The sequence below is a fragment of the Aythya ferina genome (genome assembly GCF_964211825.1).
Source record: "Aythya ferina genome assembly, chromosome: 3".
Taxonomy (NCBI): Eukaryota; Metazoa; Chordata; class Aves; order Anseriformes; family Anatidae; genus Aythya; species Aythya ferina.
The window spans coordinates 18,134,151-18,153,095 of NC_140298.1; the positions used below are offsets into that span (position 1 = coordinate 18,134,151).

General features: G+C 40.6%; 1 protein-coding gene and 1 long non-coding RNA gene across 4 annotated transcripts in view; both read left to right on the forward strand.

The window, feature by feature from the left end:
* Window positions 1-18,945, forward strand: part of LIN9 (lin-9 DREAM MuvB core complex component) — a 39,442-nt gene continuing 20,497 nt past the window's right edge. The window contains exons 1-5 of one of the 3 annotated variants that reach the window (XM_084515357.1): window positions 1-122; window positions 10,618-10,650; window positions 11,752-11,846; window positions 15,567-15,671; window positions 17,535-17,668. In XM_084515357.1, the coding sequence (XP_084371483.1) occupies window positions 44-122; window positions 10,618-10,650; window positions 11,752-11,846; window positions 15,567-15,671; window positions 17,535-17,668 (446 nt within the window). In that variant the 5' untranslated portion in view covers window positions 1-43. Of the gene's footprint in view, window positions 123-10,617; window positions 10,651-11,751; window positions 11,847-15,566; window positions 15,682-17,534; window positions 17,669-18,945 lie in introns of those variants that run through there. The other 2 variants (XM_084515358.1, XM_084515359.1) reach the window with 2 other exon arrangements.
* On the forward strand, window positions 645-2,468 carry LOC311433948. The gene is made up of 2 exons (XR_014691106.1): window positions 645-849; window positions 1,183-2,468. It is a non-coding gene; the product is annotated as an uncharacterized lncRNA (long non-coding RNA).

Here is an 18,945-nt window from a genome sequence, read left to right on the forward strand (position 1 = left end):
GCGGCGGCGCCGCCCCGCGCAAGGCCCCGTCTCCTCCCCCACAATGCCCCGCGCCAGGCAGCCTTTGAAAAAGCGGCGCGGCGGGTTCAAGATGGCGGAGCTGGATCAGCTGCCTGACGAGAGTGAGTCCCCGCGCCGCGCCGCGCCCCGCCGCCCCCGGCCTCCCCCCCGCCGCCCCCGGCCTCGCCCCCGGCCTCCTCCCTGGCAGCCGGGGCCGCCCGGCTTCTCCCCCCGCCGCCTCCGCCGCCGCCGCCCCTCGGCGGCGAGGCCCCGGCCCAGGCGGCGGTGCGGGGAGGGCGGCGGGCGGGGGGCGCTGGGGCCGGGCCGACGCCGTCCTGACGGGGCTGTGGGCGCTGCCCTGCCCTGCCCTGCCCTGCCCCTGCCGCCGGGCTGCCCCCGTGCCCGCCGCCCTGCCGGGGGTGGATGGGGAAGGGGCTCGGGAAGGTGTGTGGGGGGAGCCGGGGGCAGGGCACGGCCCCGGGGGCAGCGGGAGGGTGAGGGGAGAGGGCCCAGGGGGTGAGAGGGGTGAGAGGGGGTCCTGCAGGAGGAGCACGCAGATGCAGCGTGCCTCTGTGGTGGCTTTGTGAGCGTAATTGTCAACAAGGGTTAGGTATAAACACGCATAGGTGAGATACGCGCTTCTGTATACAGGGATTGACACGCAGCGTACATTCTCTGTTACATAATGCACAGCAGGTGTTACAGAAGAGGAAATTTTCAGTGTAAATGTGTCTACTGGCAGGTCTCCTTCTAGAGAACACACTAAGATCTAGGAAGGCTAAGTTCTGCCAGAGAGTAATTGGAGGTGCCGGTGTGCCAGAAAGAAGAGAATATGAGGGGAAAAGGGGGGTATGTAAAGGAGGAATCACTTGTAATTTAACCCACTTTCTTCACACTCAGCAGAGGCATTCAAAGCAATCAGTGGGGCAGTTCCTATGCGCTGTGGATTCTAGTTTTAACGTCTACCGTATGCCATAAGGCACCTGCACTGCTGCTTGCTGGGGGCTGGGGGTAACACCCTGCCACCAGGGTTCCTTAATACCTACCAGTGGCTGAACAGGGCCCGAAGCTGACTTGAAGGGTATTAAGAAATACATTTATTTTATTTTATTTTAGCCCTTTCTGTCTTGCAGTTTTTGCTTTACCCTGTTTACAGGTATTTTGGGATCCTTTTGTTTCTAGTGATAAGATAAGCAGGAGCTGTGATCTGCACTCAGTCTGAGAGACCACAGGACAGGGAACAGTGTGAAATCAGCAACTGAAATCTGTCGTGTGCTGATACAATCACTGCTGTGTTTTAAGTTTGGCATGTATAGCTGAAGACAGCGCCTGAGTAAAGGAGATTCAGAGGATGACAGAGGAAAGGATGGGCCTTGTGAGAGGCAGTTTGGAAGGCTGGGATGGTGCACGAGATGCAAGTAGTAACTGAGGTGGAAAGGACTGAGCAAATACAAACACATCGCCTATATAGAATACAGCCGCACACCTGCATGCAGGTCATGCATATTGATACTTGCAGATGTTATTTCTGTCTGACTACTTACATAAATGTTTCCTTCAGACTAGTACTTCAGTGTTTTTGCAAGATGAGTGGCATTACTGTTGGAGGGTTTTGTACAGCACCTCTAGAACGTGTGCATCCTACAGTATTGACTTTCAGACTCACTCATGAGATATTTGTGTATTGTTTGCATCTGACATTCATATTATCTTACGCAGGAAGGTTCATACATTAATCACTGTGGTAGAGAGTTACAATACGTTGTATATCTGCACCTGCTTATTTACGTAGAACACAGCTCTGTGTGCATTCCATTACAAATGAGCTAGTACGTATTGCAGTTGCTTAATGTGGAAAAGTAAATGTTACATCACACCCCTCCTGTTAACACCAAATGGTAGTCATCTCGAGCACTGTCAGCTCTAGGAGTGCGCTGTGGTGGTTTGGAATTGTTTTGGCATGGGATTGGTTATGTGTGAGTATGGATCTGGATGTTCACAAGAGTTCTCCGGAGAGAAATCAACTTTGTTGGAAGTGACACAGGGTAGGGGAAGATCTGGCAGACAAATGCCTGTCTCACATCTGGCTTTATGGGCTCTATTCTGAGGGGAAAAATAACTCACTTGTTTATGCGTGAAGATTCTGTTGTACTGATCTGTGTGGGGAATCCATTGTCATTCATTTAATTAGAACACAAAGGTGGATTTACAGGGGAAGGGTTCTTTCCTGAAAGGCTTGACACGGTACTCTTGTAAGATTATATAGACAATAGTCATGACATAGTTGAATTTTGATAATGGGTCTCAGTTTAATAATTTTAAGTCTTTAAAGAAAATTACTCTGAGTAATCACTAAATCATTTAGCAGTTTAGGAAAGTGTGTAGACTAATAACCATTTCTTTGTAAAAGTTATTCTGACAGTGGCTTTTCCAAAAAATTAAAAATAAAAATCGCTTGGGACATCTAAGAAGTTTTATATTTCTTTCAGGATCTGTCACTTGCTTTCTGTTCTGTGTTGGCTGTAGCATCTCTGTTTACATGAAGATCTGTAAAACTTCAAATGAAGTTGCCAATGTGTGTCCAGCTAAAACTAGGGCATCTAATAGTTTCGATAAACGTATGTACAAGGTAGATTTATATTTTTAGTGATGCTGTTTTGTGCATCACCATGCGAGCTCATGAACGTGCGAACTGCTTCTGTAACAGGAGGCTTAGTGGGAGATGGCCTGTTCCTACTTCTGTCATACCCATGTTCTAGGGAAGGTGCTGTGTGTTTCAAGGAGTTAACTTTTTTCTTCTCTTTGCCACCTTTATGTTGCCTAGAGCAGCACCAGAAAGGTTTGACACGTCTGTTGCTTCACCTGTAACAGTTCCTACAATGTTGTACATTCCTCTTTTTCCCTTAGGGTTGTGCTGTAGTGCAGACCCTTGCCAGCAGTGTGGCCATTGGTACATGAAGTGTCTGCCTGGCACACGAAGCAGGCACATGGTGCATATGTTTTGAAGGCAATAGGTAAATAGGAGCAAGGTCAGCACAGCAGAAGCCAAGGTTTGGTGCAAGTAGGGGCTGTTTCTCTGCTCTCATCAAATAGAGAGGGAGCTTTCTGGAGTGCTGGTGCACTGCTAGAAACGTGGAAGTTTCAAAAAGTCTTGTGCTTTCACCCCTGTTCTTAATACTCTTGGTGAGCTGGTTTTCCAGTTACATTGTAATTATTGTTCCACCTAGGTCTTTCACTTCCAGTCCTGTTCTTAAGATAAAGATACAAACTTAGTCTGATAAACTGAGATCAATTTACCTCTGTCTTCACGTGACTTTCTGCTTACTTATAAGGGATAATAACAATGAGCATTGCAAAATTGTTTTTGAAATCTTTTATGGTGGTGTAAAAATAAGTCTCTAAAAGAGCTACAAGACTTCACAACCATCAAACTTTGAGGTTTATGCCTAATCCCGTGACTTCTCTCTGGCAGAGTTTTTATAGTGAAGCAGTGGACTGTAATTGAGTTTTCACCTAGAATTGTAATTAAATGCAGTGTACTCAGTGACAAGATAACTGAAATTTTGGAGCTCTGTTGTTCTAACCATGCTACACTTATAAATCTGATTAAATGGCATTTGCTTTTGGTGCTGTGAAAGCACCTGCTTGCCCTCTGGCAAGCTGCATGATGCAGCTGGGTGGTGAAGGCAGAAGAAGGGAGCTCAGACTAACAACCTAAACAATCAAAATGATAGCGGTGTGTAAGTTCATATGCAGTTTGTGCCTTTAGTTTAAGCCTTTTCTCACCAGTTTTGCATGGGGAGAGGGATGCAGAGACCTGGTGTGAAGCGAAGTTCTGTGAAAAAGGAGTAATTCTATCACAAAGCTTATAACGGAGAAATTCCAGAATATTCAAGATCCCAACTGCAAAAGTACTTTAAATGCTAATAATTGGATTTATATGTTGGAGACAGGATTGTTTCTGTAGATCGTTGGGTCAGTGCCTTCTTGTGCACAGGTAAATCTGGATGGGGAGGACCTGCGGAGTCAGTTCCCCAGAAGTCAGGTTTGGAAGAAGTGAAAGCAAGCTAAGCTAGCTAAAAGATCATCAGCACGGTGCCACCAGCAGGAGCAAGGCACTGAGCTGCTACCGAGTGCTGTGTTTGTGTCATCTGCAGGTGAACACCAACAAGTGACAGGTGAATCCAAGCAAGAAGCCAGAATGTGGTGGCGTTAGGTGGCAAAGCGCTAGCAATGCGAGTACTGAAAATGGTACTCTATGGCCAAATGTGTACAAACATCACTACTGGTGTTTGTAGGGGCTTGTTGTGTTTTAGGACAGGCAGAAGAAGGGAAGGGGGGCATGGATCTCTTATCCCGCAGGTGGAGGCTGCAGCACAGGCAAGCACCTGAGGAAGAAATCCTCCTCTACCTCCAGCACATCCCCTAGCTGCTTCATGGCACTGCCCCCTGCCATGACACTTCTCAGAGAAGCTGAGGGAAGGATGGGGCATACACGTTGCTGCTTCAGTTTTCCTAGGGCAAAGGGGCCGTGAAGGCAGCACCACTCTGGATATTTGAAGCAGAAATTCAGGAGAGCCTCAAGATTACAGCACTCAGGAGAGGGCTCAAGGCATATTTCACGGCTGCTAAACAGTACCCAGAACTACTCGTTTTGGCATTGTACTGCATATGTTTAGAATTGTATATTACCATGGTATCAGCATATTGCCCATCATGAGAGTGTAATGTTTCAAAAAGACAGCTTTGGTGTTGTGGTTATTATCTGCACAAGTCCTGTAAAGGGATTCACAGGGCTGAAAAAATGGACTTCCACCCAGTAGTTGAATTAGGATGTGGAAATACACAAATATCAGTCTATTAGCGGTCTCATGATGTGAGGGAAATGCTGATCTGTGCTTGAAGCTAGAAGTTACTGTTCTTTCATTCATTTATTTACCTCTACAGCAAACCCAAATTTTGGGGGGAGCTTTAAAGCTCTCAAACTCATTTTTTTCTATGATCTGTGTGCTTTTAACTTTCTAAGTTTTCCTGAACTTTAGTGGCCAGTCATTAGAGATGCTTCCTCTGCTGTTAACAACTTTTGCTATGCTTCTGCAAGCGAGTGATCTCTAGGAGGACTAGTGACTCACTCTCTGAAAAAGGCTGGTACTTCTCCCTTCTTCTCCACAAGTTTCCACTGTCACACCATTTTTAGAACCAGCAATGTAGTTTAATTACATAGGTTTTTGAGGCGTTCATGCAATCAGTGTTAAAAAATAACCACTCACTTGTGCTGAACTGAGACAAAATGGTGTAACAATCTGGTGAAGAAAGGTTCTCCTTATATTATCACTTACCTGAATAATATAATTACATGTATTGACTTAGATACACTCTTGGAATACCTTTTTGTGCTCACACATCAGTAAAATCAGCACCTATGGGACATCCATTTGGCTATTTCTAACTTTTATTTTCAAAATTACAATCAGCTGTTACAAATTCATTATTAAAAAAAAAAGAATCTTTTGCACATGTAATTCAGCCTGTGTTCCCATTTAAATGTTAAGCTCAGCTGTTGAGAAGTTGTTTAAACTGCTTTGCCTTCGTGTTAGTACTGAAAATACACATCAGGGCACCCATAAGTGCCCATACTGAATGGCAGTGATGCTCCCTCTCCTTTGTTCAGATATGTTTTTTCGCATGGGAAGAGGGAACAGGTGCTTGGTTTTAAACTTAAGCTTTTCCCCTTTCTAAATACTGGAGTCAGATTTCAGTGCTTTTGGCCTCACAGCCTATCTCCACATAAAAAATACTGCTTAGAGGGCAAGCTATCAAAATTCCTCTTTAAGCCTGTTCACACCACTTGCAAAGCAGCCAGAGGAGGTTATCTTCATGGTAATGTCCATAAAAGTGCTCTCAGGTGCTTGGAGGGTGAGGCTGGGGCCAGAGGAGTGACTGCTGGAGCGTGGATGGTGCTGGAGGAGCAGGTGCTCTGGGACTGGGGGAGCTGTCCCTCGGCATGGCCCCTGCTGCCAGCAGCAGTTTTGTTTTTCTGTCCAGCCTGGTGTGAAAAAATGTGGTTCTTGTGGTGTTAAACCTGTCAGACTTAATGTTATTTTAATGTTGATTTTTTTATTTGATTTGGTTTTATATGGACTTCCGGAAAATCACTTCTTGCTAGAGCTATAAAAACATAAATACACTGACTCCTGACTCTGTAGGTACTAATGAGTTCCCTGGTATTAGACTATTAAAAGCTTTGCAATCTGTAACAGTTATTTTTACTGCACGTCTGTGGTCCATATATTCTACAGATACCTTTTTTTAAGGCCAGAAAAGGCCATTGTGTTTGGAGTATATGTGCATCAGCTCTGTGTTTCCCTTTTCAACTACACTTTTCCCTTTAAAAGTAGATGTGAATTTGATTTAAGGAGTTGAAATGGTAGGGAGTCCATGCTGCCCTTCCTCAGCATAGTTAATACAAAAAGTGGCAAACTTTGGCATTTGTTGTTGATCCAAACTCACCCAATGTCATCATCTTTCAACAAGTAAATCTAGTTCTGTCCTTGTAAGAGAAGGCTGCAGAGCTATTTCCAATCTGAATTCTCTCATTGTAGATACTTGCAGTCAGTACAGACCTTGACCTTCTGTAGGAAGAACAAGATTGGGTGGATCTTGGCTTTCTTGCACAAAGGCATGTCTTTAGAGCTTCCAGTCTTTCTCCTAGCTCTGTGCAAAATCCTCTCCCAATTTTTCAAACTTAGTCAAGTACGGACACTGTGTTGAAGTAATACATCTACTAGCAACCTAACAAGCAATAAAATCATAGAATGGTTTGGGTTGGAAGGGACCTTAAAGAGGAGCTGAAATAAATTGCAAAAATATTGTTATGCAATCGCCTTCAAAAGAAAAACAGACCCTGAGAGCTGTGGTAAGCAGAGAAGCGAATAGGAAGCTGTGATGTTTGTGCTTTGTTGTAGATATCTTCCTGCAGGTTTTCTGATGAAATACCGGCTAACCAAGTGCAGCGATAAGTGAAGCCGGAGGGCAGTCCGGTTGGTGGCTGCTCACCAGTGGTATTGCCCAGGGCTCGCTGCTGGGGACAGTTTCGTTTAACGTTTCTGTCAGTGATCCGGATGAGAGGATCAAGTGCACACGTAGTAATCTCACAGATGATGCCAAGTGAGGTGGGAGTGTTGAGCTGCTGGAGGGTAGGACGACTGTGCAGAGGGGTCTGGGTGGGTTGGATCAACGGGCCAAGTTCAGCGGTGTGAGATCCAGCAAGGTGAAGTGTTTGGGTCATACCCCTGCTCTTGGGTGGTGACAACCCCATGCTGCCATAACAGGCTTGGGGAAGAGCGGTTAGGAAGTTGCCCCGCAGAAAAAGATCTGGGGCGTTGGTTGACAGCCGGCTGAGCATGAGCCAGCTGTGTGCCCAGGTGGCCAAGAAGGCCAGTGGCATGCTGGCTGGCATCAAAAGTGGTGTGGCCAGCAGGAGCAGGGAAGTAAAAAAAAAAAAAAAAAAAAAAAGCCAAGTAGGATATGGTTGGCTTTCTGGGCTGCAAGCACACGTTGCTGGCTCATGCTGAGCTTTTCTCCAACCAACACCCCTAAGTCCCTCTCCTCAGGGCTGCTCTCTATGCTCTCTATCCGCTCGTACCCCAGCCTCTATTCATGTTGGATTGCCCTGACACAGGTGCAGGACTTTGCACTTGGTCTTGTTGAACTGTGTGAGGTTTGCATGCTCCCACCCCTCGAGCCTGCCTGGGTCCCTCTGGATGGCATCCCTTCCCTCCAGCGCGTTCACTGCACCACACAGCTCGGTGTCACCAGCAAACTTGCTGAGAGTGTGCTCAGCCCCACTGTCCTGCACTCAGCAGGGGACTAAAACACATCTAAGCCACTCGTACACTTCACAGTGGAATAATGTGACCATGTAGGCTATTGAAAGCAGATCTTCTCATTTCTGATCCACTGCTGGGGTCAGCTGCATGTACTTCCACCTTAGGCTGAGGTTTTCCTATTTTCAGCACTGAGTCACTTCCATGATGATCTGAACCGGGAGGAGCTAGAATTAGACTTTGGTTGTAACATCCGACGTGATGGAGAGGCCTTCTTTCATCCTTTCCACCCATTTCTTAAGTGTTTGATGTTTGTACAAATGAGATGTGTCATTGTTATAATAAGTATTTATGTTTAAGCACATGTTCATATTCTGCTTTAATCTTTATCTGTATAACTAAAATGCTGTTTAAAAAGACTGATTATATGTTTGTTGTTCAGAACAGGAGTAGTGTATGAAATCTGGTATTTAATGTGGGGTCACGATACTATAAATCCAACAATTCTAACTAAAACAGGATATTTTTAAAAAAGTTTATGTATTCTGAATCCCTCTGCAACTTTTGTAATTTCTGAAATGCTTCTATCTGCATTAAATATTGAATATGTTTGGTTGTAACTCATTATTGCTCATTTCATCCTAGTTTTTGTGGCCCTGGTTGTATGTAAAATACTGCCGAACTAAATGGAAAAAGCAGGGGAATGCTCAGTTTTCCTTGAAGTTCGACAATGTAATGACCTTTATTAGGACACTTGTATTTCTAAATAAAGATTCCCTTTTCTGCTTAGATTACTTCATTTGCAAGCTAAGTAGGGAAAAATTTGTCATAAGTATGCATCTGTTGAGGATTTGGGCTATGGGGAAACTTACTGATTCCTAACTATGCCAAGTGGATAAGATGTTGGCAGCTAAGGGTGTTTGCGGTGGTAGTGCTACAAAGCTGGGAGATAGCACAGTGGCATTCTGGTGTCCGTCACTTCTCCACCTTGACTGAATTGATTTAATCTCATTCATATGAGGAAGATGGTCAGAAAAGGAAATTATTCTGTGTTGAGGTGAAATGCCTGAGACTTTTCACATTACGGTTCCGTTTTGAGAAGCCAGCATCTTCTCCATCTAACAGTACTGATGATACTGCTTCTGCCTCTCCATCCTCAATGACATGTACTTTCCCCCCATGCTTTTAAACTGAGTATTTATTAATCCCTGCACACGTTTCCCACCATCCCTCACATTATTTTTTAGGGGAGGATAAAGGTTTCTTCAGCGGCAATTACGTGACTTGTTCTGTTTGGGACTGCATTCCTAGTGAATAGCAGGGTATCTGTGCATTTGTGCAAGCACTGTGTATGGCATGTGATATTAGTATGAAATACTTAATAAATCAATAAAATGCCCACAGTGTCTTTAATTAATCCGGTAATATCTTCTATCTTCGAGGTAGAAATCAGTAGTACCATGCCACACCTCCATTACAAGAGCTGAATTCACTGTGAACAGCATAGAAGCGAGTTCCTGTACCAGCCACTTTTAGGCCTCCAAACTGTCAAAGGTGATGGATCAGAAAAGGAATGTGTAGGATGGGCAACAGAACAGTACAGCCCAGGTCTGTCACCTTACTTCTGACAGTTAATCCCTTGTGCAATAGCCAAGTTAGATTTGGACAGCTTGGAAGACGCTGGGATGGGACCCTCTAAACCATCAACGAGTGAAAAACAGTTCAATTTTGTATCTCAAACTCAAGTGTGTGTGTGTATATATATGTATATTTCAAATATTTTCATTACAGTACAGTAAGCTGGTAGTGAACACAATATGTTGGAAAAAAATAAGGAATGTAGGTGTTTCGGTCTTTTTTGTCCTCGCTACACCTGTGTTTTCTTCAAGAGTCCACTCAAAGCCAAAATACTGCATTCTCGTGGAAAGGGGCAATAATTCATTTTTGGCTTTGTGATTTTCCCTGGAATGTGTCCCCTTGAGGAAAGGATCTTTGGCACGATAAAAACTAATGAGTTTAGGACTTAGATACGGAGCAGTTGCAAGCAGAGATTTTCAGATCTTTGGAGTCAAAAATTCTCATGGAATTTCCAAAGAGAAACTGAAGGAGGAAGCTGGGGAAAGTGATGGGGAGAGGAGGATGCAATGCAAGAATGAAAGGTGTTGCAACAGTGGAATATGTGGAAGGTTAAACCTGATTTGAAAGAAAAGCATGAATCTGTTGAAGTGCTGTCATGCAGAAATACCTTTCCCTTTGTCTTCTCCTACTATAATTGCTTCAAACAGTTTATTCTTAGAGTGGCACTTGCAAATCGCAGAGCGTGAGGGCAGCAGTCAGGCCTGGCTTTGTCCTTTCTGGCCCAAAACCACTGCAGAGGTTCTGCAGGAGCAGTGAAATTCTGAAGGATGTGCTACCCAGTCTGAGCAGTGGAAGCAAAATAAAGCTCCCATCCGCATTTCTAATGCCTGCCTGCTGCGTTTCTCTGCAAGGAGTTCCCACCAGGGGGCGACGGGCTAGCCATCACTTCTACTTTTGGGTCAAGCTTAGCTTGCCTAAACTGCTGCTTCCGTGGACTTTTTTGGCATTGAAGAGTTCTGAATTAGGAGGACAATAAAAAAAGTTAATTACTGTATCCTAGTAAATTGTATAATACAGTTACAACTGCATGGAAGTATGTAGATCGGACGTGAAGCCCATTCAGAATCTACTGTGTTAAATAAAAGCGCTCAGCATCTGTATTCTTTGAAATAACTTAGGATTTATGTGGATTTTCTGATGTGTTCTATTGCAGGTTCTTCAGCAAAAGCACTTGTGAGCTTGAAAGGTAAGCAGCTAACGTTATTTACACGTACAAATGAAACAGCCACGCTGACCTGTAGGCATGCTTAGTTTCTGGCTTTAAAAACTTCAAGAAAATAGCACTGAAAAAGAGTGTGTTTTTTTTTGTGTGTGTTTTTGTTTGTTTTTTTGGGGGGATAAAATATGATTAGTTTTATTTATTATTTATTTATTAGTTTTATTATATATAGTTCTGTAGTTTGATAATCCTTGGTGGTTGAAACTGTGTATGTCGTGATGTACTTAGACACTAATCTTCTGGGTGGCGTTCCTGAAGTGTGTTTCTTCTCAAGTACCTTCTTAGGTATCAGGTTTGATGAGAAAATTGATGTAATTTTTTTCTGTCTTGAAGATGAGATAGGAAAAGGATTTTCAGTGAGCTCTAAACATGTGACAAAATTTACATTAGGAAGGAAATTCATAATCCCATTGCATTTCCTGTCAGGAAGTTATAAACTAACTCAAAAATCTTTTTCTTATATCTTTTCTTTGAAATTATTTTCATGCACATGACATATGAATTTTGAACACTTACAATCTACCCAACAATAAAAAGCTCTTAATATACTATAAGTCTTATATTACACAAGGAAGAAGACATGGTCTGCTGAATCTGTTTTAATTAACATAGCTTGTTTCAGTTAAATTTGTTTGACTTGTTGATGTACGTGCTATTAATTGCTTTTTAAAATGAAGGTAGCCAGGTCTGTTAGAGCTTTACCTTCTCCAAGATTCAGTTACAGCCATGATAAAGCTGCCTAGATGCGTGTTCCCCTGTAAGTGGAAATAATGGAAGTAAAGGAGGTTCCTGAAATCTTTTTTTTTTTTTTTTTTTTCAGGAATAATAAAGTTTTGTTGATGTTTCTCCTTGTACTGAAAATTTCTTTCATTTTTTTAGTTAATGTTCAGAACAATTTAATACAAATATTGAAATCTAAAATCCATTTATAGTTGAACCCAAAGAAGACACTGCAAGTAACAAAAGATATATTAGTAGACGATGTTATGCTAGCTTTTGGGTAATAGCTGTGTTAAAACACACACGCATATGGCTATGTATATTAATGACACAAATTCTTCACAACAGAGGGAAGCTTATCCAATTCGTGGAATGAAAAATACAATTCTCTCCAGAAAACCCCCATTTGGAAGAGCAAGAATGCTGGTTCTGCCGTGGAAATGGTAAGAAGCAATAAAAAGCCAACTTTTATATTGGTTAAATACTGTAAAGTTAATCAAATGTAAGGATCAGAAAATCTGAGAATTCATACTTTTGTAATCTTAGAATGTTAAACTATATCCTTCAAAAGCAGTCTACACAGTTTCAACATGAGATGAAAGCATTATTTTTTTTTTATAAATGAATAAGCAAACTAACTAAATTGTTAACCTTGTTCAAGAGCGCTCATAATCATTTTCCCTCTCTTTTGTCAAGAAAATGTGTGAAATGTCTGTACTGAATCTACAGACCTTGAACTTAAGAAACTCCATTTCTTATCAACCATTTGCTTTATCTCATGAAATATCTCATTTCTAATTTTGGCTGAGAACTGCTGCATAAGGAAAAGGAAGCGAAAACATCACAGCATACTTCGATCATTGTGCCTTCTGCAGGAGAGATTTTAATAAAAATAAAGTCATGTTAGGGAAATGTCCTGCAGGGTTCTGAGAGGACTCATGAGGGGATCGTGAGTTAAAGAATGTCCTTGGAGTGGGCAAGTGAAAGGTAAAGGCCTTGAAGCCTCCAAGGCTTCCCCCATTGTTTAGGTTGACCGTTTCCACCTCTCTGAAACGTTCCATTGTCACGTCTTTCCCCACTGCATCAAGTTCAGGCTTTTCTAGATTATTCTGTACTTCCCCAACCTTACCTAGTTACTTGATTTTTGGTTTGGTTTTGCCAGCAGCAATATCACACCTGATGCCTTGTTTGTCTACATACATGTATATATTACTGTGTGCTCTTTCTGCAACACCCTGGAGAGCATATGAAATGCTCCCTCAACAGCTATGCAGATCTTTCTCCTATGCTCTTTTGGTGCTGCCTTTTTCCACAATAACTGCAACCAACTTGTCAGTTCTCACCTGGTTTTTATTCAAATCACAAGTTGTTTGTTTATTATGAACTGCTTGCTTATTTGAAGGGAAGAATTTTGTTTAGAAATTATGGTACTTGCCTGCTCTCCACATAATCAAAATATCTGAGAAGCATCCAGTAAAGCATTAAGCAATGTGACTAACATCTCCTGTGTAGTTTGCTCTGTGACTTTTATCCCTGAAGAGAGAAACTTACACAGAGAAGATATTTATTTTGGTAGGATTTCTGTAGGCATATGTATACGTGTTGCTATGTGCTTATGCTGGAGAACTACAGAGGTCTACAAAATGCAGTTCCAGTGACTGGACCTTTGTGATGGCCCTTACTTCCTGCTGGAGTTCACATTAAGCCATAATATTTGTATCAAAGCTTTGTTAATCTTCAGGTATGCTACCTGTAGGTATTGAAAATAAGGATTCAAACTTTGAATTTGACTCTGTATTCTGTAGAAAGCTCAGACATGATCAAAGGATAGACATAAAATGATGTTTTAGCAGTGGCACGTGTTGCTGAGATGTGATGTAGTCTTCTATACTAGGTTGAGATCCATGAACGCTGGAAGTTTTGCAGCTGTGTTGTACTACCAATTGAAAACTCTTCCCCATATGCCTGACCTGTTCAGTTAAGGTAGATGATGCTTCCTTTCAACACCTGTTCTTTTATTCTGCTGTTAGGCGTCTGTTATCCAGACTGATGAAAGTTTGTTGTTTTGGATAGTTCCTTGGAATAGAATTTAGGAGCTTCTGTTGAGGTTTATAAAACAGTTCACTTGATCTGTACCATAGCCTTAGCATAAGATTGGAGGAACTTCCATGTTTTGTGTAGGTGGAGTATTTGTGTTTGTGTGTTGGTACGTGGTGTTCATGGGGTATAGTGCCACCAAGACGTTTGTGAGGAAAAAAATGTTGTTCTAGAATCAGCATTTCAAATCTCAGGACCAAAATATAATTGCAAATATTTAAGAGAACCTGACACCTCATCTTGTAGGCAGAATGCTATGATTTAAAAAAAAAATGGAGTTTAGTTATGCAAGAGTTTTTATTGTTGAAATAGGTTTGTGGATTTATTTCCTTGCTCAAAAGTTAGAATAGTTCTGACCTTTTTTTTTTTTTTTTAACGATGATGGTTTGTCAAGGACAGCAGAGATGTTATAAAAGAAATGAAAAGATGCAATTGAAATCTAATGTTGTTTTTAAGATCTAATAAATCTAAAAAAAAAAGAACTCAATGCATTTATGTGCAGAGAGAAAAACAGCATCCAGCAAAATTAACATGATAAACTAATTACTATGCTAATATGCTGTGGGCACTGTTTGGTTCCCTTGCCAGCGTGTGTCTCTTTTCTGTTTGTAAAGTATACAAGGAATAGGAGTTTCCTTCTGTGTGCTGAATGTGCTTAGGTGTCTAGCGCATACATGGCACTATCACTTAAATACACCAGTGTAATTATGTTTATAAAATACACAGTGTAACTTTCAGTAAGAAAGATGCAGTTCCCTGGGAAAGCTCCAGCTGCTCTCATGGCACGGGACAGATCAATTTCTTGCTACTGCTAATTAATTCAATTGGGAGTATCTATTTTCAAACATATATTTAAGAATTACATTTAATAAGTTTGTGACTGACTAAAGTAAGTGCATATTGGTGATGTTTTACTTCGTTGTGTTGATTTATTTTGTTTCTGATTGCTGTTAAGGGCTGGCTTATCTTTGTCATCAGTATTCTTCACATTTGGGTGCTACAGATTTCATACCTATGTGGTTTGCATACTATTTGTAGCATTTCCACCATTTCTACTGAAAGAAGCAAAATCTGCATTTATTTGGCCTTTACTCATCACTTTTGTTAATATTTTGAATTACGAGGAACGCTACGTAGTGCAGTCATGGAGTTCTACAGGGGAGAGACATCTCAGATGTAGCTGGCTCCTGTGCTGGGCCACAAAGTCTTTGCTGAAGGGAAAGCTTCCTGCTTTTAGCACTAATAGCCAGTCTAGCCAGACGTAGGTTACTGTTTTGTCCTTGTTGAAAGCTCTTTTTTTGTTGTTGTTGTTGTAGGGTTAAATGTTGTGGAATAACTAAACAGAAGTGGTTGAAAAGGGGAAGACAATCATGACACATATTTGCAATATGATTTCTCATTTTCAGTCAGCCTTCTCTTTGAGCTATAACGTCTTACCACCACACAAGTAAATTTTAGCATAAATTCTAAATTCTTCTCTTATCTGATATTTTTATATAACTTACTTAAGCTTCACTTTCTTCAGGCATTAGCTTCTTAGCATTTTGCAGCGTAGGCATTTTCAGTGAGTTTAAAATTAAAAAAAGAAAATTAGATTCCTAAGAAGTTCTTGAAAGAAATTTTATATAAAGCTAATGTTTTTACTGGAAACATACCAAAACACAGTTTGAACAAACATTTTTACCCCAAATTTAGAACAAACTGCTTGAGAGATGTGCTTATAAACAAGTACTATTTTAAGCTTTGATACATAAGTTTTTTGACACCTAACTTCTCTGGAAACAAGTGAGAGTCACATTCTAAATTCTTTTGTGGAACTGAGCCAGCAGTACAGCAATGGGTTATAGTTAGCATTGGAAAGCCCAGAATCTTAAATTCCTTCCTCTCTTCTCTCAGCCCTTAGGTTTGTAACTGCTAGGAGGCACTGTTTATTGTGTACCGTGTGCCTTAAATCCAGTAGGTGGCAAGAGAAAACACGTTCCGTTTCTATCACTGTGAATTCTGTGCATGTACAGAGAAATCAGTGTTTTTTTCTTGTAATTCATTCTTAATTTTGATACATGCAGCCCTTCAGAAATTCAAAACGGAGTCGACTCTTCTGTGAAGATGATGACAGACAAATAAACACAAGGTCACCCAAAAGAAATCAGAAGGTTGCGATGGTTCCACAGGTACCTACATGTATGCAGATATTTTTTTACCAAAAAGGGGAACAAGCCTATCTGTGTTAGCGGAAGATTAGAATATATTTGTTTTTCAAGTTGCATTACCAGTTTTTGAATATGCCTGTGAGGAAAGCTGTTGCTAGGAGTAAGCCACAATTCAAAACAGATTTGTATTTTTTTTCCTCACAACTGTGGTACTACGTTTATTTGTGAGAGTACTTGTTCTTTTTGATCCTGGACGTAAGCATACAGAGCTGGAAAGCAGTCCATAATTGCCTGTCTTGCTCCTGTGAACAATAATATTCTGTAATCTGCACAGATTTTTTCCACTTCAGTTAAAAACTGACTACGGTTCTTCCACAAACTAACTACACCATTTAGAAGGCTGCTGTAGAACTTTGTGTTCCAATAGCTAGGAACTAGTTTTAGATTAGTAGCCAAAATGTATTCATGGCCATCTGCACCTTCTTGATCCTGTAACGATACTGTCCTCTGCTTCAAACAGCTTGGTTTTCTATTCTTCTCCTTGGCTGTCTACTCCTTGGTATAGCATGAAAGAGCAGCAGTAATTTTTCTCACCCTTTATTTGCTGTTAGACAGGGCAACATCTCTTTGTCTCAAAGAATTGACTCTGTAATACCTTTATCATCCAAATCACTTCTCTGTATGTACCATCACCTTATGAGCCTGGATTTGCCACAGTGAAAAGACGGTATTTGAATACTGGTCGTACTTCCTTTCTGAACTGTAGCGTGTAGTGTAGGATAGGGAGGACTTAGCAATTGCTGTTTTGCAGGGTCTGTTTTGTTACAGAGGAGGACCAAGGCATTTTTCTCTTTTGCTACTATGATTTCTTAACAGTAGAAAGGCCTGGATAATGTCCTAAGCCCAGGTAGTTTGTACTTAAATGTCTGGTTCAGGATGTCCTGTGGATTGCTAGATAAACCTGTGTGAGCGACTGCAGTTACTGTAGCCCACAGATCTTGCCATTGTGCTAGGCTTTGTTTCCTGAAGCAGAAGTGGAACTGTATCTAGAAGGCAGTAGTTAAGTGCAGCAGGAGCCAACAAGATGGCAACTGTATGCTTTATTCTATTATTGCTGCTACTAAATGTCATTTTTGAGCATTTAGACAAGGATAACAACAAGTTATGGCATGGGGACCCAGTTAAACTAATATTCTTGAAAAACCATTGCTTTTTCAAGTAAGTTTTCCTGTCAGTTAAGACAGCCATCCCTGCGAGGAAATTACAGAATTATTTTTCTGCAGTCTTGTTTAAACACAGCATTGTGTAGTATGCATGTGATCTAAGACAAATGCCTTGTTTTGGGGTTTATAAAATAGCTTTCAAACTTAGTTAAAAATTGATTATGTCCATGCTAGGTACTCTTACATTTTATAAAAAGGCGACGCTCTGCTCAGGGCTTTGACTTGATTACATCAAATTAGTAAGAGTGGAATCACTAGTGCAAATGAGGGAGTTGGCGTTGCTGGCATTTGAGTCACCAAATCACACATGCCAACTTGAGACAACATTCAGTGGTGCCTCAAACATTTGAGGTCTGTGTGCAGTTAGTGCCAATACTGTTGTTACTAATAATGTGGTTTCACTGCTGGAAAATGCTTCCCTTAGAAGAGCTTCGTGTAGAGATAATTTATATTGATCCTGTTAAAGTTTGCCATCTGTTTGGATTGCATTGCAGTAAGGACAATCGTAGATCTGCAACACAAAAAATTGTCATGAAACAATACATGCAATTAAGATATAACAGTTATTAATATATGAACTTTTATTAAAAAATAGTTTAACAATTTGAATATTGAAGAATATTAGACCATGTTTAACTGTTTCCTTTATTTTACTGTATAGAAGTTTAATACAACAATGCCAACGCCAGACAAGAAGGCATCACAGAAGATTGGTTTACGGCTTCGTAACCTGCTCAAACTTCCTAAAGCTCACAAGTGGTGCATATACGAATGGTTCTATTCAAATATAGATAAGTATGTATTCTCTATATAAGTATTTTATTAGTATAAAAACAAGTAATTTTCTGAAGTTGAGCTACAATTTTCCATGTACTGGTTAAACTTCATTTAAGAATAAAGTTTATTCTTAAATTTTTAGATCTTGAAAATTATTTTATTGTGTTTTTTTTTTTTTGTTTGTTTTTATAATGAGCAACCTAGTTGGGTAGCTCTTTTAGTCTTCTATGGAATGTATTCGTCCATGGAAATATTTTCCTTTTTATGATCTCTGCCTCTACCAAATAGAAGATTTTATGCATATACTTTTACCTTCTGAAGTCTGAAGTTGTCAGAACACTTCAGCTTTTTTGAACCCTTGAGTCAGTGGTACACAACGGAGATGGAAAGGGGACTGCTTCTTTGCAAAATGCTGCTTCCCTAAAAGTTAAACATTTTTATTTTGTGTATTTATTTCCTGTTATCCTGTTTTTATTGTGATCACCAACACGGTGCTGGGTTATGACTATTCAGGTCACCTCTACATGTCAGAATCTTTCTTGGATCACCTAATCTATAGCTCTCAGATTGTTTTCACAGTCTGTATTTCAGTCTTCTGGTACTTGTTCTCTTAGCACCAGTGGCAAGGTGGTGTGAATTGTTTGAAAGAACCATTTTAATTTAGTCCCTAATCACATAAAAACTAAAAATTCTAAAATGTAAAAATTGGTTGACTATTATATGAAACGCTAACATTCAATACTCTGAAGGATGGCTTCAGAGTTAACGAGCGTTCTTTTCCAGAATCTATTCATAATGAAATACTGTTCTTTTTTCCTATTTTAATCAGGATAGCTGTAGCTTCAGCAGGCAGTCATAGCAACAGAAGAACATTTTAGGATATGTTTACCTCAAGCAGAAAAATTGCATGTTCATTTTAGTTTGTTTATAATTCTTCTGTGGAAGTTCTTTTGAATGAATTAGTTTTATGTATTTTTTTTCCCTTGGTCTTATTTGGAAAACAAACAAACAAAAACATTATTCCTAGTAGTAATTTCAATATCTGATGCTTATAGTTTTGATATTTATAACAGTCCAAGAACTTTTTTTTTTCCCTCAAATAATTGTCTGTGGAGCTTTAGGTCTATCAGTAAACTAAAACTTGTGTTTAGCAGGTGACTCTAAAAAACCTTTTTGATAGTTACCTCACATTACTGGTATGATTATGTTAAGATATTACCATGGTATAGCTTACTAAGAAAGTACATGTATATATCTGCAGAAGAAAAACTGATTTATGTTGGGGGTGATACGAT